Source organism: Condylura cristata, unplaced genomic scaffold (assembly GCF_000260355.1).
Source record: "Condylura cristata isolate star-nosed mole 26May11 unplaced genomic scaffold, ConCri1.0 scaffold00011, whole genome shotgun sequence".
Taxonomy (NCBI): domain Eukaryota; kingdom Metazoa; phylum Chordata; class Mammalia; order Eulipotyphla; family Talpidae; genus Condylura; species Condylura cristata.
This window is the reverse complement of record NW_004567112.1, coordinates 37,420,141-37,443,887: the sequence shown is the minus strand read 5'-3', so window position 1 is coordinate 37,443,887 and position 23,747 is coordinate 37,420,141. Positions and strand designations below refer to the sequence as shown.

The 23,747-nt window shown below is 37.2% G+C and overlaps 1 protein-coding gene across 4 annotated transcripts in view; it reads right to left on the bottom strand.

Annotated features, from left to right (window-relative positions):
* Window positions 1–23,747, bottom strand: part of ASCC1 (activating signal cointegrator 1 complex subunit 1) — a 99,648-nt gene that overhangs the window by 24,938 nt on the left and 50,963 nt on the right. For all 4 annotated transcript variants that reach the window (XM_012723578.1, XM_012723575.1, XM_012723577.1 and 1 more), the window contains exons 8-9: window positions 16,339–16,463; window positions 11,060–11,145 (exon numbers count right to left, since the gene is read on the bottom strand). In XM_012723578.1, coding sequence (XP_012579032.1) covers window positions 11,060–11,145; window positions 16,339–16,463 — 211 coding nt within the window. The remainder of the gene's footprint in view (window positions 1–11,059; window positions 11,146–16,338; window positions 16,464–23,747) is intronic.

Here is a 23,747-nt window from a genome sequence, read left to right as displayed (position 1 = left end):
CCATAATATGTTAAGAGAGGAATGCTTTGTTCCCCTTGTCCTTGAGAACATTTTATGGTTATCTCTCATTAGCTTGCCCTATGCATTATTGCAATTGGCTACTTGTTACACAGTAAAAATAAAGACCTGCTGAGGGAATGGCAGGAAGACTTGCACCCAATCCTGACTCCCGTGTCTTCCTCACGCCCACTGCTCTCTTCCCTTTTGGAATCTCCACTCGAGGAAGCCTTCCTACCTTAGTGCCCTGCTAGTCTTGCCTCCAGACACCTCGATAGTTGGAGCTGGTCTCCAACATTACAGACATGAAATATTTCGTTCTCTGTCAGGGGCATAGGAAACCTCAGCAGCACCACTAAAGCTTTATATATGATGACAAACACTATATGTCAAATAATTGAAAGCCCTGAAAAAAGGGACAGAGGTATCATTCCTGTATACCCCTTAAAAGTTGCAAAGGGGCTCTCCCTAGTGGTGCAATGGGTTAAAGCACCACATTATGAAGCTCTCCAAAGCCACTGCAACAAGAGTTAGATCCCCTGCCAGGGAGCTGACCCACATGGCGTGGCAGACCTCTCCTGACCCACCTGCTGCTCCCCTTAGCAGTGTATTTCAGTACATCTGCCTGTTCTGTTCTGCTTCCCACTCTTTCTCTGGTGAATCCTCTCACACCTCTGGCTGTACTGTACCCAAATTATGTAAGCATAAATAAGTTAAGTCTTTAAAAAAGTTGCAAAGACGCTGGAGTTTAAGTACATGGTATCAATATTTTAACCTACAACTGAGAGAGTAAACTTTGAATTGGAGTGCTGGTTGACTTTTTCCATTTTTATTTGCAATAATAATGTTCACATTTGAACATGAATTCTAAAATCATTTCATAATTGGGATATAAGAAAGAGGACATCATTTCTTAAGACATCATCACAAGTTTGCAGCATAGTGGTTTCTTTTATCTCTTTTCACCAATGTCCTCTGACATTTGGCATAACCTTGTCAGCACTAAGCCTCCCATTCCAATGTGGTCTCTTTGGTCTGGTCTCTAAACAACAGGCTGCTTCACTGAAGATAGCACCCTTGTCACCATTTCTGGGCACAGACTGATAATCTACTGCTGTTTTGTTTATATTGTAGCCAAAACAAAGGAGTATATACATGTATGTGTGTACACATACATGTAGTATATATACATACAGAGTAGGTATATATGTGTGTATACATGTATGTATACACATAGACAGTGAAACATTATGGAACAAAATTCTGATACATGTGACAACAGACTCTGGAAACTTTATGTAACTGAAATAAACCAGAAACAAACAAATAAATGTTGCATGATTTCACTGACATGAAGTACTTAGAATAGTCAAATTCATAGAAGAAACAGAACAATGGCTTTCATAGTCTGAGTGGAAAGGGAATTAGAGGGGATACTGTTGAATAGGTGCTAAATTATGATTTGGGATGATGAAAAAATTCTGGAGGTGGTCAGTGGTAATGGTTGCAAAACAATGTGAATGGACTAATGGCACTGAATTACACACTTAAAAATTATTAAAATGGCAAATCTTATTATGTATACAATTTTGCCATAATTTAAAAAAAAAAAGTACCCAAGGTGACCCATAACCCAAATTACTTCATTTGTCAGCCAAACCCAAAATTATGATATGACTGGACTCACAGAATAGAATATGTAAAAGAGATAAACATTTCCTACAATAAGAATAGACATTCTGTTTGAGAGTTCATAGGAATGGGATCAAAGAGACCAAAGACAAGTGAATATCCCACCCCAGCAACCTCAACTACACCAAGCATTCAGCATTCAGCTTAGTGTTTTATATTTAGTAGCTATTCAATAAAAACAATTAGCCTGATAAAAACCATAAATAATTTTAAGAAAAATAATTTTACTCTCTTAATTTTTTCTACTCTCATTGTCTTTGCCAAACCATGGCCTATTTCTTATTATTGTGTGGGTCAAATCCTTTCAAATCCATTATTCCCTGCTTGAGCCAAGACAATAGCTGAAAATATTTCAGTACCAATGCAAAGATGAATACAAATGAACATAAATTCAAAAGGAAATGAAAAGAGGGGGAAAACAATCATGTATGAACAGACAAGAACAGACCACAGAAGGAACATCTTTCTAGAATGGATATTAGCTCTGTCAAAATCAGCCAATTGCTTGTTTTCCAGTTTCATTGTAAGAATGGTTTTACCTCACTGACAGTTATATCTTTGGTTACCCCCATTAATGCAGGCAAAGTAACACACACACACACACACACACAAATAACAAATTCAGAAGAAAAATGAAATAGCTCCTAGCCCAAGTGCCTCAAAACATACAGAATGTTTCTATTTCTAGCAAAATGTTAAAAGTCCTAATGATTTCCCCCAATTCCATTTTCTTGAGTTTTTTTTTTTTTTTTTTTTCATAAAAAAGGAAAGAAAAAGCCATATTTTATAACTTAACATTAGCAACGTAATATTGGCCATGTTTTGGCAAGATGTCTTGTCACACGTTACTTCCTAAATTCAGAGAGCACAATTCATTCAAGTTCAATGTTCTTTATTTTTCATAATGTTCTTTATTTTTCAAGTTCAATGTTCTTTATTTTTCATTCAATGTTTCCTATTAATACATTCTGGTACAAGGCTAAATGATATTGCAAAAGAAATCATTGCTCATGTTTCAAATTAATTAATGCAAACCACAGAAGCACAAAATTCATTTTGGATGTTTTCGAAATAAAAGCAAGTTAAATGTAAATTCAAGCTCATTATTATACATATCCATTGAATCTTGCTATGTAGAGAAATAAAATTGCAATTGAATTTAATTGAAAAAGGAATCCATTTATTAATGGGAGACTATAAGTATCAGTTACAGGTATATTTAATTTGGGACACTCTCTTGAACTGAATAAACTCATTTAAAAAAGGAAACATTTTCTAGAAAAGACTAAAGCAAATAGAACTTCAATAGAATTCACTTCATGCTGTTAACTAAATAATTATGACGTAATTACTGCATTTTGAGTACATCTAATCAGGAAGAAGTTGTGTTGGATGAAATAAAAATTAAACTAAACTCTCAACTTTAAGACAGGGGTCAGCAAACTTTTTCCATAAAGTGCCAGACACGTAACCATATTAACTCAATTGTGGCTCTGCAATTCAAAATCAGTCAGTGGGTAATAAAAGAAAATGACTCTGTTCCTTTAAATTTTCCTATGGATCCTGAAAGTTTCTTATAATTTTCAATAAGTTATGAAATATTCTTCTTCTTTTGATCTTTGGTAACCATAAACATATATAAAACCATGTGTAACTTGAGTACACAAAAAACAGATGGTAGGCCATCTCTAGCTCTCAGACCATAGTTACTGGCCTATAAGAGTTTAGTCTCAAGTACAGAGCAAAAAATATTTCCTTTCGGTAAACAACATCTTTTCCTTCTTCCCTTCCAAAATCTGATTTCTATAGAAAACAATTTTAGTCAGTCAATCCAGAAAAGCTTCCTGAGTGCTTGCCAGGCACAAGATACATTGTGCTGAAAGTTTGCATGACAGGTCTCTAAGCAATCAAAGTACAGAGGAGGAAAGGCACTCAGAAATGGACAAGCTCCATTATAGAGGAGGTAATATCTGACTTGGACTTTGAAGGAGTAGGATTTGGATAGAACAAGATTACAGTAAAAGAAAGAGAGAAGTACAAAGACCTTAGGGAGTAGCCATATAAAATAGTGAATTTAAAAAAAAAAAAAAAGTGGAGCAGAAGCAGGAAAAAACTACTACTGAAGCCAAGAGAGCATTTGAAGGAGAAAAGGGCTTAATACTCTCAATGTGGTTACTGGGAAAAAGTAAAAGTAGGTCAGGCACTGAACAAATAGGGGCTATCAGTGATTTTTTACAGTACTGTTTCAGTACAATGAAAGAGATAGGTTTCAGGGAGCTAAACAGAGTAGTGTAAAAGGGATGATGGTAGAAGAATGACTTTACAAAGAAATGGACTGTCATTTCTTAAAGCAAAAACATTCTAATAGAAGATAGTTACCTTTTTAGTAGCTTGCTCTAATTAACACTCTAATCAGGAAGTTGCTCTTTACATTAAATTCTTATACACTTTGAAATCAAAAGTTTCAATTTTGTAATAATATCAGTAATTAATGAAAACCTTGTCTCTCAAAACAGTGGAACAAAACAAGATTTCAACAAATTTTTGTGGACGAAGTAATTATAACACACACACACCTCCTCCCCACTAAATGTTAAGTGTCCTATTTTCCTCTTTAATGTATATCTGTATTTCTTTTAAATATTTTTAATTATGACACAGTTTCTGACTTAGAGAATAAGTTACAAAAACAGTGAAAAGAAATCCTAAGTACCTTTCATCTATCCTTCTTTCTGTTTGTAATCTACTTTAAGAAAAAAATTCTTTAGCTGAAAGGCCTGTTTTTTGTTCTTTACAATGTGGTTACTGCCAACAAACTTTGGCTATTAAGTTTAAGAACTCCTGGGTCCAAGTAGTTGCGTTAATGTTGTTCATGATTCAGTCATAAATTGAGGGATAAAAGTATATCATAAGGGCACTAAACAGAACTCCTTTTAGAAATTCCGTGGGTATCTTTAAACTGTAGATTGATGTCTTGCACTGACTCTATACCACCCTTTCTTTCTTCTCCTTGGGCTCCATGTGAATGTATCTTCTCATTCTATCCTATCTATCTTATTCTCCTACCTGTAATTTTTACTTTTTCTTCTTCCCACAAAATATTCTGGATAAATTACTTCTAACCTAACTTTGCTTTTCAGTTTACTATTTCCCTCTTCAGCTATATCTAATTTGCTGCTAAACCCACCCACTAAGATCTTAATTTTAGTTACTAAGTTTTACACTTATAGCATTTTTAGTTCTTTCTCAAAATTGCTGTATTGCTTTTCTTTTGTAATAGTTCCCAATAAGCTTAGCTTTTATATCTTTGAACATACTAAAGCTTAGTTGTTTTTAGCTTAAATCTGGTAACTGGTATTGCATGGCATTATGAGTTTTGGACGCATGTCTGTTTATGGTGAGTGATTTCCTCTTATACCTGGTTATCTTTGTGTACGGTCACTTGGAGGTGGGGGAGAGTTGTCTGGGAATATAATTTTAGGCAGAGGATGATGGAAACACTACAGAGGACTGTTCTTTGACACTGCCAATTGGCTGGTAACACGATCAGTCCAAAGATTACTTCAATCAATTTTAAGACCTCAAGATCCATTTTCTCCTTTTAGAATCCTAATAGCTAATGCTTACACTTCCTGAAGATCCTCTTTGTCATATTCTGTCACAGAGATTTCCTTGACTTCATTTTTCAATTTTCAACTGAATATATGTAAATGTGAATGTAAACATGTAATTTCTATGGACTCACTTATTCTTTCATTGATCTCTTTCTTACTAATATGTCATCTTACTTTTATTTTTCCAGTAAAATTCTTCAGAAAGTACGATGTCTGCTCTGCTAACAAGCTACCTACCTTACATGTCAAGAATAATACGATGTCTTTCAATGCTAATGATAAAAGTTATTACAAAATATTAGTATGCCCAAGGGAAGTGAATTTTATAATTGTCAACAATATATAAGTATAAAAAATCTGAGATGGTAAGTGACACCTGCTTGGTGATTTTTACGTAAGTAAGATTAAAATTCCAAGTCACTGAAATATCAGGTAATAAAAATGACAACATAGCCAAGAAGAGTGACTCTACACTCAACTTGCTGTTACTTATCCTGATATAGTACAATGGAAAGTTTTCAACTTGCTGTTACTTATCCTAATATAGTACAATGGAAATGGTTAGAGATAGATTTTCAAGGAAAGTTATTTGAAAAAAATTGCATTTTGTGAAAAGAATTCTAAAGAGACATGAGACTAAGAAGCAATTTCTAAGAAAAATATGTAATATGAATGAATATTAAATTGGATTAAAGTAACAGTGTTTTCTTCCTTAGAAATAATATAATGCTAGTCTTCCTTTGCAGTAGTCACTATCTTTTTTTAAAATAACATTACTGCATAGTTCTCAATGTCACTTCTCTTCCCTAGAAAAAATAAAAATGAACTCATCTTTTCATACTCGTTGAATACTTTGAAACAAAGTAATAATCATTCAAAACAAACCTCATTACCAAGTATTTAGTAACTGAACTGTCTTTGTTACAGTAGGATAAACAGCCTTTAGAATTGGAGGGAGGACCATGGGAGGTATTTTCTACTCTGTAACCTTGGTAGTAGTTACACTGTCCATTTTATGATTATCTGTTAGACAATACATAGGTATTGTGCATTTTTAAATTTTTTACAACAAAGAATAGTATTATCAAAAAATTCCTTTATAGAAACTTCTCTAAGTAAACTGAATAAAGACCTCACTTAAATTTATTCACTCCATGCTCTAAAGATTTTAAGGAGAAAGAACAAAAACCAAAAATTAATGAAAAACCTCAACTGCTCTCATTTACATAAATCAAGAAAAGTCTTGATGTGGCAAGACAGATTTATAACATTCCAGGAAAGTATTAAAAACTAAGATAATTTAATATTGCTAATTTACTCTCTTTAAAGATAATAATACACAAAATGGAAAATGCACAAATTTACCTCCTTCTTACCTGGCTTATTTTTTTCTAGGATTTTTTTTTTTTTTTAAAGATTTATTTATTTGTGCATGGGGTATAGGCCAAAGGCTCAGGGGCAGCGAGAGGCTTCACCAGAGACAGAGCGGGAAGCAGAATAGGCAGATCTACAAAGTACACTGCTGAGGGGAGCAGCGGGCGGGTCAGGAGAGGTCTGCCACGCCATGTGGTCACCTCCGGGGCAGGCGGGGATCGAACTCTTGTGGAAGTGGCTTTAGCTTCTCAGTGCTGTGCTTTAACCCGCTGCACCACCAAGGAGGGCCTTTTTTAAGGATTTTTAAGTGTCTAAAGAAATGGCACTTTCATCATATTCTTTAATTTTGGAACTGTAGTACTTTCTATTCTTTCCCAAATATATCACTGTGCCCTTATTATATCAAGTCATCTCCACTGGTGAGCACAACCTATAACCTGAATGACTTTACTCTGTGGTTAGAAGTTATGCTACTGAACAATTGCTATTACACCTACCCTGCTCAATCTGCTGAGAGCACAGTCTTAGAATATTAATACTATTGCCCAAGACCATTTCACACGTTCTCCAAAGAGACTGCTGTTAGAACCATTTCTCTAGAAGCTGGTGGTTAATGAACACTTTACTTCTAACTGGAGAGAGAGCAGTTATTTCCTGGTAATATATCTTTAATCAACATGATTTTTTCCAAGTACAAGTTTATCCTGTATAAACTTGCCACAGAAATAAACAGGACTTTTGTTCTTATCTCTTAGATTAGAAATGGAAACTCTATGAGGGGACAATATCCTATTTACTTGATCTAGTTCTAAACTAATACAGTGTTTTTTTCAGAGTTATAAGTTTTGTATAAAAAACACCATAACCAGGGCCCTCCCTGGTGGCACAGCGGGTTAAAGCACTGCACCAAGAAGCTTAAGCCACTTCCCCCTGAGTTCAATTCCGGCCTGCCCTGGAGGAGATCCACAGGGCGTGGCAGACCTCTCCTGACCCGCCCGCTGCTCCCCTCAGCAGTGTACTTTGTAGATCTGCCTGTTCTGCTCCCCACTCTGTCTCTGGTGAATCCTCTCACCCTCTGCATCTCTGGCCTGTACCCCAGTTCTGTATGAATAAATAAATCTTTGAAGAAAAAAAAAAACCACCATAACCAAATATGCTTATTCCTTTCCTGTTTTGAAAACACAGAAGAATGATTCAATTGTCAGTTTCTCTTTCAAAGTGCTTCTAAGGGTAAGAAATTCGTATTTTAACTAGAAATAACCAGATATTACTCTATTCAGTAACAACAACTCTCAAAAGAGCTGTACAAAAGAGAAATGTGACTGCTACCTACAAAAAACATTAGAAAAATTTTCTGTTCTTATTAAGGCACCCAGACCACATAATGTTACACCAAGCCAGAGGACAAATTCTCTTCATGGAGTAGAATAGCAATTGGCTTTTTACTCATTAAATTCTTACAGCAATGAGCAATGACTTGCTTTCTCATTTTGTTTCTCTTGAATAGTAGATGAAGTTGATTTTTTTCCAAGGCTGCTTCCCATCACCAGTATTCCTGATCCTTGACCTATGCAGATATTAATATGCTGTTCACATATGTTTGGACTCCTTAACAACCAGAGTCAACCTTTCTGTATACTCCAAGTCAGTTCTTCCCTTATTAACAAAATTGATTTTTTTCTTTCTAAACATATTAATTTTTCTGCTTAAAAAAGCTACACATATATAATCCGTTGGTTTTCTGAAACTTTCTTCCCTAAGAATTTTAGGGGCCATGGAGTCTCATATTCTATTTGAGAAAGATATATTCCTTTGTGGTAATTCCAAAAAGTAGGTTACTATAGCTACCTTTCATGTGTTAGGGGAGGGGGGAGAGGAATTGCTGGAGGCGGTATTTTACTTTCATTCTTAAAAAGTTAATTCCTTTGAACACAGATGAAGAATTATATTTATATTTTCTAGAGTTAATGATTAAAAGCAAAATACTGGAACTATATCAAAGGTAATTTGTTGTAACTGTTCAAAGGCACTTCTCCATACTCAAACTCACTCCCATCATTTTATACTGTAAAATGCCTATTAGCCATTTGTACCCTAAAAGATAAGAAGCTTATGGAAGGTAGAATTAAGTCACTGCGGACACGTGGTCTAGCAGGTGGTATACAGTCTATAAGTATTTCATTGGTGTTAATTTTATATTCAATTCAAATGTCTAATTTTTCATTAGTCACAATTTTAGTTAGACTGACTCATGCACACACTGCCCAAGCATTTGTGAAGTGAGTTTTTTTTTATCTTTTTTTTTTAATTTATTGATTTATTCGTACAGAACTGGGGTACAGGCCAGAGATGTGGAGGGTGAGAGGATTCACCAGAGACAGAGTGGGGTACAGAACAGGCAGATCGACGAAGTACACTGCTGAGGGGAGCAGCGGGCGGGCGGGTCAGGAGAGGTCTGCCTCGCCATGTGGATCTCCTGGGGCAGGGGCAGGTGGGGATCGAACTCATAGGGAAGTAGCTTAAGCTTCTTTGTGCTGTGCTTTAACCTGCTGCGCCACCAGGGAGGGCCCTGTGAAGTGTGTTTTAATCAAACATTATAGTTCAAAAAGATATGCCCAATTTCTGACATTTAATGATCTGTACCTAAACAGTGAGCATCTTTATGGGAGGCAACAGAAACAATGCTCATTTATGAGTTTTGAAACTTTTTGTTCTGATTTAGCCTCTTCTACTAACTAGTGGTTTTATTTGGCCAAGTCACTTTAACCACATTGGATCTTGTGTCCTAAAATATTAAAGTGGAAAAATGGATTAAGTGAATTGTCTTGAAGTATCTAGCTGGGACCAGCCTTAAAATTCTAGCTAGGCATGAATCTGTAAGAGTATTACTGAAAAGCAAGCCCTGTCAACACTAGAGGGAGCCACGTGCATGTCATCACTTGGGACCGTTAGGAAGATTTCAAAGCACAGCATCTTTAATGGAAAACTTAATTTCCAGGATCAGAGAAATTAAGTACAAGTGAGAGGTCCATATTGTTCAAACAGCCACCCCATTGTTTCTCTCTAATCGATATCAAAGCACCTCACACATGACTTGCTGCAGCATATCTGTTGGGCTTTAATTCTAATTCTAGAAGAACCAAGTTGGCCGGAGTCATTTCTACAGATTTCTTTCCCGATTCAATCTACTATCTTTCATAATCAAACTGACAACAACAAAATACAAAATAATCAATACTATTACTGGGAAATCCCTAAGGAAATGAGAGAGAGGAGAAAAAGCCATATCACATTGAAACTGTGATGCAGGAAGATCAGTAAACTGCAACTGAATTCATTAGAAGGCCTGCCATCTAATCCTAAGCCACCACAGCTATTTGGAAAGAATAAAACTACACAAAAAGAGGGACAATATTGAGGAAAGGGAAGATTCAACATATTTCCAAAATGGGGAATAGGAATGCCTACAGAAGCAAATGGCTATCATAACCCTCTTGGCTTCTATTCACATTAAGAATATGGCAAGAAAACTGTGAAGTGACAAGATAAGGGTAGGGAAGGAAATGAAAAAGCTTTTCTGAAGCCGAAGTTTATTTAGAAGTTATTTTATATATGTATAAAATATTTTACTTTATATTTATATAAATATAAAATACACACACATACACACTCTCTCTGTCCCAAATCCAAAAAACATAAATGGCCTTGAAAATGGATGTTAAACTGTTATAGATCAGTGACCTAAACTGTTACAGATCAGTGAAATGAAGAATTAAAAAAAAAAACTTTCCAATGATACCAACTTAATGTTTCTTTTTGCCCAGAGGCACAAAGGCAAATTAACAAGATAGCAGGGCATAAACCAAGGATATAACAGAATGTGCTATGTGGAAAAAAGATAAATTCAATCCTGGAGAGCCTCTTGTATTTAAATTTCACTTAACACATAGAAAGCAAATTCTCAGCTCTTTGAAATGGACTACCTACCTTTTAGGACATAGCCTGTTCCTGAGTAAAAATAGATTATAAAGCAACTTTGAAGAGTGACTTTGTAGATGAAGAGAAAAATCTACTACAACAAGAAAAACAATTCTTTTTCACCAAAAAATGAAACTCAGGTCTCCAAAGTTAAAACTCACCAGGTTAAATCAACTGATACCTATCTCTTGTACTTTAGAGATATCACACAGTTTTAACAGAGTCATGAAGATTTCTCTTTTCTTTTAGAGTATTAAAGAAAAAGTTTATCTAAACAGCTTTTTCAACTTTTATAGGAAACATAAGGAAAATATTCTTTATTGCTAAAAGGAGAACAACTTGTTTTCTTCCCTTATTGAGGACACATACCAAAGGACTTCCAATTCATTCTGCTTCATACTGACCTTTAAAATGTTTCGGCCATCAAATGATTCTCTTTCCTTGAAGATATATTTGCCATCTGCTGTATAAAGATTGTATCTGCCTTCAGCTGTAAATATTCCAAAGATAATGTCAGAAGAGAAGTTGGGTTATTTATCTGTTTGTTTTATCTTAGATGTCTATAGGTCAACTACCAAAATTTTCATGGACATGGAAAGTGTGGGGAAAACATCAGGCTGTGAGTCAAGAGATCCAGGGGCTAGTCTCAATTTTGTCATCAACTCATTCAATAAACATTAGTCATTCAACATTGTCCAAATACCCACTGCACAGGAACAATATAAATGGCTATATTGTTAAGCAATATATTATGTCTCCTCTGTGGACCTTAGTTCCTCATTTACAAAATTAGAGGTTAAGGTTAGGTGATCTCCAAAGGCTGCTTATAATCTAAAACCCCAAGACTTTCTATATGAACTACATGCATTTTTAAATAAGTAAAAGTACAAATAAGTTCACACATAAACTAGTCAAAAAATGCTGACAATCATGCTTTTGGTTAATTTAAGGATACCCTCCAAATGAGAAAGATCCCTTTCGTTGCAAATTCAGTTTAGTTTGTATACTTACAAATATTCTACATTAAAATGCAGCAAATCTGTAACTTTAACTTCCTCACAACTGCACTCAAGGGCCTCCCTGGTGGCACAAGTGGCTAAAGCACAGCATTAGGAAGCTATCTGCAGCCACTGCAGCACAAGTTCAATCCCCAGCCAGGGAGGTGACCCACATGGCACAGCAGACTTCTCCAGTCTCACCTGTTGCTCCCCTCAGCAGTGTATTTCAACCTGCCTGCTCTGCTCCCCACTTTTGTCTCTAGTGAATCCTCTCACCCTACCCACCACCACCACCACCTCTGGACTGTATCCTAGTTCTTGTATGCATAAATAAACCTTTTTTTTTAATTGCACTCTAATCCCTTGAGTTAATTTAGCTTGCTTATTCCAAAACAAGAAGAAGGATATGTATAAGGAGAAAGAGAAAGCAAACATTTTATTCCACATCCTTTTAAAGATTCAAAGCATCTCAAGAATTATTTAACTCAAAATATTTTCTGAAACATCGACCACATGAAGTGGTACAGCCACTTTGGAAAACAGCCAGAAAGGACAGTTCCTCGCAAAGTTAAACACAGTTAATACATGACTCACTCTTAAGTATATACCCAAAAGAAATGAAAACATGTCCACATAAAATCTTGTATATAAATGCTTACAGCACTGGCATTATACATAGCAATCAAAAAACTGAATTGAAAAAACACAAATAAATATATCCAAATATTATTCAGCAATAAAAGGGATGAAGTATGACATGTGCTTATATAACATGAGTAAACCTTGTAAACATTCTACTAAGTGAAAGAAGAAAATCATTTTGTGCATGATTCTATTTACATGAAAATTCAGAAAAGGCAAATTCATCTGACAGAAAATAGAGTAATGGTGCCTAAGACTAAAGAGTTAAAGGAAAATGAAAAAAATCACTGCCAATTGTATATGATTTCTTTTTGGGGTGCTGAAAATGTTCCAAAATTGATTGTAGGAACTATATGATCCAGCAATTCCATTCCTAGTCATATACCCAAACAATACAAAAATACCTATTTAGGCCCTCCCTAGTGGCACAGCAGGTTGGAATGCTGCACTATGCAGCTAAGCCAAGCTGTGGCTGCTTCATTGTGAGTTCAATCCCTGCCCAGGAGGTGATCCACATGGACAGCAGACGTCCTGTCTCGCCCTCTGCTTCCCTCAGCAGTGTACTTTGTCGACCTGCCTTTTCTGCTCCCCACTATTTCTGGTGAATCCTCTCCTGCCCCTGCACCTCTGGCCAGTATGCCATTTCTGCATGTATAAATAAAATCTTCTAAATAAATAGACAGACAGACAGATGGATAGATAAAACAAAAACACCTGTTTAAAAGGAAATACATACTCCTACGTTCACTGTAGCATTATTTACAACAGTCAAACTGTGGAAACTCCTAAGTGCTCCAAAACATATGACTGATCAGGAAGATGTGGTTTATATATACAATGGACTACTACTGAGCTATTAAAAAAGATAAACCTTTGTCATTTGTGACAACATGGATGGAACTGGAGGAGATTAAGCTATGAAGTCAGTCAGAAGATGTCATGTGGAATATAGAAAAAAAAAAAAACAAAGCTTCAGATAAAGTCAAACTAATAACAAACCCTAGAAATCTGACAATAGGCTGAGGCTACCAGCCAATTGGTGGGGGGTGGGGTTAGGAGGGAGGAGAGAGAACAAAGTGGATAGGAGCACAATAGACAATGGGTGCTTGGTGTGACTAGTAACAATTGGTGGGGAGATCGGTAACCCTCTAAAGTACAAACAATGCTAGAAGCCACTGTTACTTCAATAAAAAAGTAAACTGATTGTGGTAACAGCTATATAATTCAAATCATTAAATTTTATACTTTAAATGAGCGAGTCATACAACACACAAATTATATCTCAATATATAAAGATGTTACTCTTTTTTTTTTAGATTTATTTATGTATTCATACAGAACTGGGGTACATGCCAGAGGCTCAGGGGCGGCGAGAGGCTTCACCAGAGACAGAGCGGAGAGCAGAACAGGCAGATCTACAAAGTACACTGCTGAGGGGAGCAGTGGGCGGGTCAAGAGAGGTCTGCCACGCCATGTGGATCTCATCGGGGCAGGCGGGAATTGAACTCATGCGGAAGTGGCTTAAGCTTCTTAGTGCAGTGCTTTAACCTGCGGGCCACCAGGGAGGGCCTAAAGATGTTACATTTTAAATATCTGTAAGTAGGAAAGGATAATAATAGAGTGTGAACTCTCAAAATTTTATGTGAAGCTCTAGGGTTAAGTGAATAGAAATCAAGATGCACAAAATTTAGAAGCTACTGATTCCTAAGCAATTCAATTTTGTTAAGAGATTAGTTAATTATCGAGCATAGTTGTGAGTGCATTAAACTAAGATTTATGAACTAGAAAACAGAGAATGTACCACTAATAGCATTAACTGTATGATAAAATACTTCCTATACCTGAAAAACTAGTAGCACTAGTCACATGGTTAAATTAAAAGTTCTTCTTCTCAATCTCACTGACTACCTTCAAGTGTTCAAAAACCACATATAGACAGCAGCTATTATAGTGAACATCAAACACACAGATTATTTCTATCATCACAGAAAACTCTAATGGATAATGCTGTATACAATGTATTTTTTGAACCAGTGAATCCAGAATGTACTCAGAGTTCTGAAACTACCTCTATATAATGATGTGCATCACCCCACTGATCTAACTTGGTTTCCAAAATTAAAATTGTCCAAAACAAAATAAATGAAAAACCCTCCTTAAAATGCTCCCACTGAACAAACTACATTATAACATGTAAATATCAAGTATCCCAATATTCTGCTACACTACTATTCACAAAAAAAGAAATATATTCCATCAGCTCTGGATACTATTAACTACTCACCAAAGACTCTATAGGCTTTCATTGGGTCATTTGAATCTTTTTTGATCTCAGTGTTCCTTTAGGTAAAATGGTTATCTTAAAATAATTTTTAAAGGTGTATATATACGCACACACACATGGAAGTGTTTTTAATTATATGTAAAAGTAATAGAGGGGCCCTCCCTCGTGGAGCAACATGCAATGGGTTAAAGTACAGCACTCTGAACTATCAGCAGCCAATGCAGCATGAGTTCAATTCCTGGCCAGGGGTGGCAGACCTCTCATGTTTGACCCTCTGCTCCCCTCAGCAATGTGTTTCAGTCAATCCACCTAGTCTGTTCCCCACTGTGTCTCTGGTGAATCCTCTCACCACTTCCGCCCTGTACCTCTAGCCTGTATCCCCGTTCTTGTATGCATAAATAAATAAAATTGTTATTAAAAAATAAAAGTACAGAAAAGCCAAACAAAGGTCAAGACAAACCTTGAAAGCTGACCATAGATATGAGGCATCCATGAGGGAAAAGAGAGAGGGTAGAGAAGGAAAAGTGGGGGAAAGAGCAGAAGGGAATACAGTGATACTACAAGTGCTTTGGTGGTGGAAGAACTACAGTGACCACAACTGAGGGGTGAAATCATATATTGTCCAAAAATTAAATAACAAAAAATTTTAAATAAAACATTTTACTTTTAAAGTCTTAAATAAAATACAATCTAGAATCACTAAACATTAAGTGAACTAAAAATTGGGCAGTTATAGATTTCTTAGTCTGATAATAGCTCTAATAACCAAATAGGGTTAATATCAATGATTTTAAATTGGGATCTTGGTATATATCTGAGACAAGTTAAAAGAGGTAAGTGGACCAAAAAGGACAGATGAAATATCCTAAGTTATAATTATGCAAATAGTTTATGGGCTCAAGTCCTGACGGAGTCCTCTTCTAATCTAGACTTTCTTAGACCAAGGTCAGAGCCCTAACAAAGGAAATAAAACCTGAACAAGGGATTTGGTACTAGCATATTTTAAACAAGTTTTGAAAGAAGCAGCTGCATGTAAATTCAATTTGTGGTTCCTGACTAGATGCTTAATATGCAAGAGAAATTTTCACTTGGGGGTTGAGAATGCAAAGAAAAGAAGAATCTTTTTGAAGATGTAGATCATTATCCCAAATCAAGGGTTAAAACTAAGTATTTATTTCTATGTGAACACTTTGCCAGAGTTCAGGAGGGGAAAAAAATTATTACTTTAAAATGAGGTTTCTCAACCTTGATGCTAATGACATTTTGAGCTAAATATTTCTTTGTTGGGGTGGAGCACTGTGCTGTGCACTGTAAACCAATGAGCAACATCCCTGGTTTTTACACACAAAGTGCTAGCAACATTTTCTACCCCCTTGACTGTGACAACCAAAAATGTCCCCAGGCAATCCCAATATCCTCTAGGAGGCAAACTGTCTCTAGTTGACCTTACTTTCATTAACTGATTTTCTTTTCTTCTTAAAAAAAGAAGAAAAGAAAAGCTATAAAGTATTGTATGGGCCTTACTTACACTACAATAATTATTCACTGTTTGCCTAAAATGTACTTGGGCAGCCTGTATTTCTATTTGTTACATCTGACAGTACTAGTGACTGAAATAAAAGATTTGGAAAGCCAGATCCCAATACTAGATATGTCCCTGTCTTGATCTAAAAAGGAAGATCAGAGATTCTTGGATTGCCAAGGACATCATAAGGGCTTGTTTATCACAAACAATGCTACAGTTCTATGGAGGACTTACCATTGGGATCTTTCCTGAGTAGAGTATTCATGACTGTAGCATGGAGTTTCACACTATTCCACTCTTTCACCATTAATCCAGAAGCCTGAAAACGTTCCAGAACCCGATCAACTAATTCCTGTAGTCTACAGAAATGAAGAACACAGATGTCTTAGTAAACAAAATTTAGAATCTATAAAGACAGACATGGAAACAAATAACTATGTAAAACATCATGGTGAATAGTAAGGGAGTGATCAACTACATGGAGAGGGCAAGGTTTTCACAGGAGGTTTAAACATGATCTTGAAAGAACACAGAAATTCATCTTGAGAATAGGGGTCAGGAAATCAGTCTCAACTGGGAGTTTGCCTAAAAGGAAGAGCTTTTATTTATTGGTTCATCCAGTTACAGAGCCAAATGCTACTATGGTCAATATGTTTCTGTCAAGATCAAATAAAATTTGGTAAATTTACTCAAGAAGAAACATGACGGTGAACACTCCAGTAGCCTTGATCACCATGCCAATGTTTTAATGAGGTGGAGATGCAGCACCAATGAAGACAACCAAAGGAAAATCCAAATCCATATGAATGCCTGGTGGCTCTAAGTACTAAGGGTTCTACAATGGTTGAGTTCTATCTCAAAGATGGCCATTCTTTCTAATAGCTCTACTAGAACCAATTCTAGCCCAAAATTTTTTATTCTATTTGGGTGTTTTGATCATCATATTAACATTTCTTATAAGGATGGTCTTGTGTAATCCCCTTCAGAATTTCTTTCGCTAGAAAACTCTCCTTTAGTTTTGAAGAACATCTTTTGCCAATTGTGATGAGGAGAGGTTGTTGTAATGGCAAATATCTGGTGGAGCAGAGAATGACTGGTCCTAGAACTCAGAAATCAGTCTCATCTGTGACCACCCACTCATCTAATGATAAAGATGGGCCTATTGTTTTTGCATAATACACCAAAAACACCCACCATAGAGCCTGGAAAAGTGCACACTGAATACTGGTGCTAATTTGGTGGTGCATATCAAATGGCAGAGCAGTGCACTTGATGCAAGGAACTGACATCTTTTAACCTTTGCCTTACCCTTTTCTGAATTTGTGCTGCATGCTAATTGACTTCCCTGGCTCAAAATAGTCTTTTATTAGCTACCAGATTTCACATTTTTTAGGTTTTACGTTTTTAATGTCCTTGTGTCAAATACTGCTCCTTCTCCTGTAGGCCAATAATAGTCCTGGGGTATTGACAGAGTTCATGAATCTTCCATTTCTAGGCCAAGATTTTGTGGTAAACACTGTAACTAGTGAGTAGTTTGTCCTTGAGTAGGCCTGTTTTATGTGTAGGTTTGTTTTATTGGTAATACAGGCTCCAAATGGACTGAAGCCTCTGGTACTTTCCCCCCTTGTTTTCACTCACTTAAACATGGGCAAAAATCAGCCTTTTCTGTATATACTGATGCAAGAAGACATTATTCTAAAAATGAATTAGAAGAACAAAAGATTCTCTTCCCTTTCACGCTTTTCACATTCCAAAGTTCCCAATTACTCTTCTTAAAGTTCTTTACTTTGGGTGCCCTCCCTGGTGGTGCAGCAGGTGAAAGCACAGCACTAAGAAGCTAAAGCCACTTCAGCATGAGTTCAATCCCTGCCCGCCCCTGAGGAGATCCACATGGTGCAGCAGACCTCTCCTAGCCCGCCCGCTGCTCCCCTCAACAGTGTACTTCCACGATCTGCCTGTTCTGCTCCCTGCTCTGTCTCTGCTGAAGCCTGTCGCCGCCCCTGCACCTATGGCCTATACCCCAGTTCTGTATGCATAAATAAATCTTAAAAAGAAAAAAGTTCTTTACTTTGTCTTTTTTTAACCAAATACTGTCTATTAACCAAAGAATACTTACAACATGAGTAAGCCATAATTAATAATAATAAAATAAACAGCCACGTCCCTACCATCCACTTTCCAAATAGACTAGGGCAGTGAGGTACATTCCTTGGGCACAACAATTAAGGAGATGCTCCCCCCAAAACAGTAATAGACAAACAATGTCTTAATGTAATATTTTTAGAAGTCAAAATTAATCCCCCCAAATCCATGGGGACATCCATGAATAGATTATCAAATTCTAAGTGAAGATGGGACCTCTATTACTGAGTTTTCCTTTTGTCTAGGCTTTGCATGGTAGAGAACAATATAGCATACTATTCCCTCAGATGCTTCCTGTCATGGAAACTCCAGTGACTCCCTGCTGTCAGCCAGAGCAATATGCTGGGAAAGGCTCATGCTCTTAGCACCCCCCACATGCACATTTTCTTATCAAGCTTCTACTTAGCAGCATGCCAATTGTACCTCAGTGCCTTCTGTTCCCTAGACCCCTCACATCTACCTTGTTTCTCCACTTATATACTTTCAGGACCAATTTAAATCTCACTTTTCCACGAAGCCTTTTGAAACTACCTAGTGTCCCCACTCCCTATATCCAGGAGCCATGATTTTTGTCCTTCTATGACCTGCTGTCCCACTTATGATGTATGTATTCTCAGGGGTGGTCCTTAACATTTCACATTTGTCTGTTCATCCCCTCACTGGATTATATGCTCCTCAGGAACATGTTATATCTGTCCTACCTACCATAATACTGACACTGGCAACTACTGACAGTGAGAGATTAACTCAAAGATTTGATTGATTAAAATGTGAGAAACTAATATAAAAAATAAAATAAAACATGACCTTTAAGGATCACTGAAGATTGATAAAACCAGGGAAGAAAGAACACTTCAAGAAAAAGCAGGACATGTATAAGGTATGTATAATCATACCTTCACTGTAAAAATGTCAAATATTGGGCCCTCCCTGATGGCACAACGGGTTAAAGCACAGCACTCTAAAGCTCTCCACAGCCACTGCAGCATGAGTTCCAGCTCCAGTCAGGGAGCTGATGTACACAGTGTGACAGACCTCTCCTGTCCTGCCCACTACTCCCCTCAACAGTGTATTTCAGTAGATCTGCCTGTTCTGCTCTCTACTCTGTCTCTGATAAAATCTGTCACCCACGCACCTCGGGCCTGTACCCCAGTTCTCATATGCATAAATAAGTCTTTTAAAAAATGTCAAATGTGGGGCCCTCCCTAGTAGCACAGCGGGTTAAAAGCACAGCACTAAGAAGCTAATGCCACTTCAGCATGAGTTAGATTCCCGCCCTAGAGGTGACCCACATGGTACGTGGCAGACCTCTCCTGACCCGCCCACTGCTCCCCTCAGCAGTGTACTTTGTCGATCTGCCAGTTCTGCTCCCCACTCTGTCTCTGGAAAATCCTCTCACCATCCCCTGTACCTCTGGCCTGTACCCCAGTTCTGTATGCATAAATAAATAAATCTTTTTAAAAATGTCAAATATGTAATATAACTGTAACAGTGACAGAAGAGGGCTTGTGAAAATGGATAAATATGTAGTGGTCGGATCATGGGAAGCCACAAAAAATTTTTAAAAAGGAATGACGTGGTTAGATATCCATTCGAAAGCTGACTCTTAAGCAGAGTGGAAATGTTTTAGAAAAGGAAGAGACAGACTAGTGATACAGCTGGTCTATATTACGATACAGCTGGTCTATATTACAGTACAGCTAGAGTAGGACTATAATAGAAATAACGCATAGTGTGAAGGTACTGTTAAACACTTTTTATCTTTAGGTCATTTAATCTTCACAGTAAATTATTACTCCTATTTTACTATTAAGGAACATGAGGCACAGAGAAGTTAGAAAATTTGGGCCAATGTCACAAATCTAGTAAGTGACAGGTGCAAAACTAGAACCCATGCAGTGTGGTTTCAGGTTTTAGAGAATAGCCTGAATAGGGAAAGGATAGAAATCTAAACTATGGCAGGGGCCATTAGAACTAAGACAAGGGCACTTATTCAAAAGAGCTATATGAGAAAGAAGCTCACCCCTCACGTGGTGATATAAGAGAAAGAAGCAGTTGAGAAGACGTCCAAGAGGCTGCCTTAAGTGACCATGCAGGTCACAGACTGAGTATGTGCAGTAACAGAGAAGATACTGCTGTTTTTCATATGTGGCACAGGGTATCATCTAGGAAATGTTAAAGAGAAAGATAAAAATATAAGCCTAAAGCTTGAGAGAAAAATCTGGGCAAAGGACATAGGTTGAGAGTCATCAGTGCAAAGCTAGTAGTTAAAAGAATGAAATAGAAGCAATCAGTGGAGCAGAAGGATTCCAAGCAAGCCAAAAAGAAAGCTAAGGACAAAGTCCTGTAGAATATTCCCAGGTCAGGGGGAAAGAGGCAACCAACAAAGACAATAAGGATGAGAAACAAGAAAAGACTTCAGAAAGGCTGGAAGGAGAATTACAAGGGGGGAAAAAATAATCAACACAGTACAATGTGTAGAAAACTAAAGTAAGAAAAGGATTTAATAAATACTACATACTTCTCACAATCAGAATGTTATCAGAGATCTTTGCCAAAGGAATTTCACTGGCACAATGGAGATGAAATCCTTGTCACTGAAGACCAAGGGAAAAACCAAAGTGAGGAAGAGGGAGTGGAGGGAGTAAGTAACTCACCCTTTCAAGAAACTGAAAGGAAGGAAAGAAACTAATGGTTTCGTAATTTGAAGATATCAAGTTGAAAGCAGGCTGTTTGTATGTGTTTGAGGAGAAAAAGTTAAAAATGCTTATTGACAGGCTGTCCCTGGTGGTACAAAGGATTGGGATGCAGCACTGCAAGCAAGTGCAGCTGCTTCTGCCTCAGTGTGAGTTCGATTCCACCCAGAGGTGATCCACAAGGTCTGGCAGACCTCTCCTGACCTGCCCACTGCCTGTTTTGCCCCTTACTCTGTCTCTGGTGAGGCCTCTCACTGCTGTGGCACCTCTGGCTTGTACCCGAGTTCTGTATAAATAAATAAATACATTTTTTTAAAAAAATGCTTATTGACAAGAGAAAGTTACCAAAAAAGAAAGAGGAAACTTTTATGCAATGAGGGAGTTGATAGACCAGTATCTCAAAGAAGACAAAAGAGCAGATAGCTCAACAGATGATAAGAAATCAGAATTAGACAAAACAAGTCCCTGCACTTAAGCAACTTACATTCAAGTAGGAGACACCGACAGTAAACAAATACTTATTATGTATTATTATGTATTTCAGGAGGTGCTAAATAAGAGCCATGAAGAAAATGAAATGGAAAAGTGGGAGGAGAGGCTAAAGTGGCGGAGGGGAGGTAAGTACTATTTTAGACTGGCTGATCAGGAAAGGCCTCTCTGATAGACATTTGCTCCCAAGGAAAACAGCAGTTTCCTTGAAATAACAGGTACAGACACCTGGAGGCAGCATATGTGAAATGATTGAGAAATAGCAATAAGCTAGCATATGGAGTGAAAGTGAGGAGAAAGTAATGAGGTTGGAGAGGTAGGGAGAATTTTAAAAAGATACATAGCTCTTAAACCATTGTAAAGACTAGCTTTCACTCTAAGGGAGGGGGGAAACTGGTAGGTATACAGCAGAAGGACATAATCTGACTGGCATTTTAAAAAGAAGCCTTTGGCTATTGTGTGGAGGGCACAGGGGTGGAGATAAGAATGGAAACTGACAGTTAAGAGATGTTATGACAAAAACCTAGGTGGTTGGGGTAGCTGCAATCGAGGTGATGAGAAGCAGCAACTTTTCTGATATATACCATGTTGTAAAGGCTAAATGGGGCAGGCAAGAAAATATCTTAGGCAGAAAAATGTTTCTTGTTTGACTGCAAGGATCAAAATGCACAGGGGGAATGAAGGCAAGGAAGCCAGTTAAGAGAGATGCTGTGTTTCCTTAATTTTTTTCCAGATTACAAAAATAATACATGACTACTATAGAGAAAATGGAGAGTGCAAAAAAGCATGAAAAGTAAAACCGAACCTTACTATTTGTAGATAAATACTTAACTTTCTGTTATATAATTTGCCTTTTTCTATAGATATACATTAATTTAAAAAAAAAGATCAAATGTATTTTTTCATAACTGATTAACTTAACTTAGTATCCTCTGAATATTTTCCCATGTCATGAAACATTTTTCTGAAATACCATTTATTTATTTATTTATGTGTACAAGAGCTGGGGTATATTCCAGAGGGTTGGGGGCGGGGAGGGTGGTGAGAGGATTCAACAGAGAGAGAGTGGGGAGCAGAACAGGCAGATTTACTGAATTACACTGCAGTTGGTGAGACAGGAGAGGTCTGCTGTGCTATGTGGGTTGGCTCCCTGGCCAGGGATTAAACTCTGGCTGCAATGGCTTCCGATAGCTTGATAGTGCTGAGATTTAATCCCTTGCACCACCACAACTTTAGACACCATTTAGATGAATTTAAACTGTCAATGAGAAAGGCAAACCAATAAAATGTTGGTAAGGATGGAGAAAGAGAACTCAAGAACATGACTTTGTCCTCACATTCCTAAGGGTAAAATAAAATACATTCATATTGCACATAATTGCTTTTGCAGTTAATTGATTTAATTTATTGTGCATGTGAATTTCCAAACAAAGACCTACATTATAATGGATCTAAAGTTTCTGATTAACTAACATCATCGCAGAACCTAAGTTTTTAAATGTTTCCAAATATTACATCATAACTTAAGTCTGAACATAACAAGCACTGTAAAAGCTACAATTACAAACCACAACAGACTGATACCTCATTTTTCTTTCTCCTCTATTAAACAAAAAGAAGTGGATAGGGAAAGTTCAGTTGTATTTATAACAGGGAACAGAAATACTATAAGAAATTAAATAGATTAACGAAAGGAACGTTTCCAGCTTTGTCTTTCTGAAAAACTAAGGCTCCTGTTTAATTCAGACTTAGAACTTCAAAGGAATAAAGGCCTAAATCCTAGACTAACCTGCTCATTTTACACAAAAACATAGGCTGAGCTGCTCAAAGTCAGGACAGAGGAGCCAGAATTCAGGACAGAGGAGCCAGAATTCAGGTCTCCTGGCAGCCAGTTCTGCTTCATTATCAATTAACTGGGCAACCCAGGAAGTCTGGCTCTTTGTCTTATTCACTGCACCTAAGTTAAAACCTAATTGATATTTAACAGGTGCTCAATGAGTAGCTGTTGCAAGCGTGCATAAATTCTTAGGTAACAAATATTTTGGAATTATACTAAGATAACTTAAAAGTCCTTGGCGGCCCTCCCTGGTGGCGCAGCGGGGTAAAGCACAGCACTAAGAAGCTTAAGCCACTTCTGAATGAGTTCGATTCCTGCCTGCCCCGGAGGAAACCCACATGGCGCGGCAGACCTCTCCTGACCCGGCCGCTGCTCCCCTCAGCAGTGTACTTCGTCGATCTGCCTGTTCTGCTCTCCGCTCTGTCTCTGGTGAATCCTCTCACCCTCCGCATCTCTGGCCGGCACCCCAGTTCTGTATG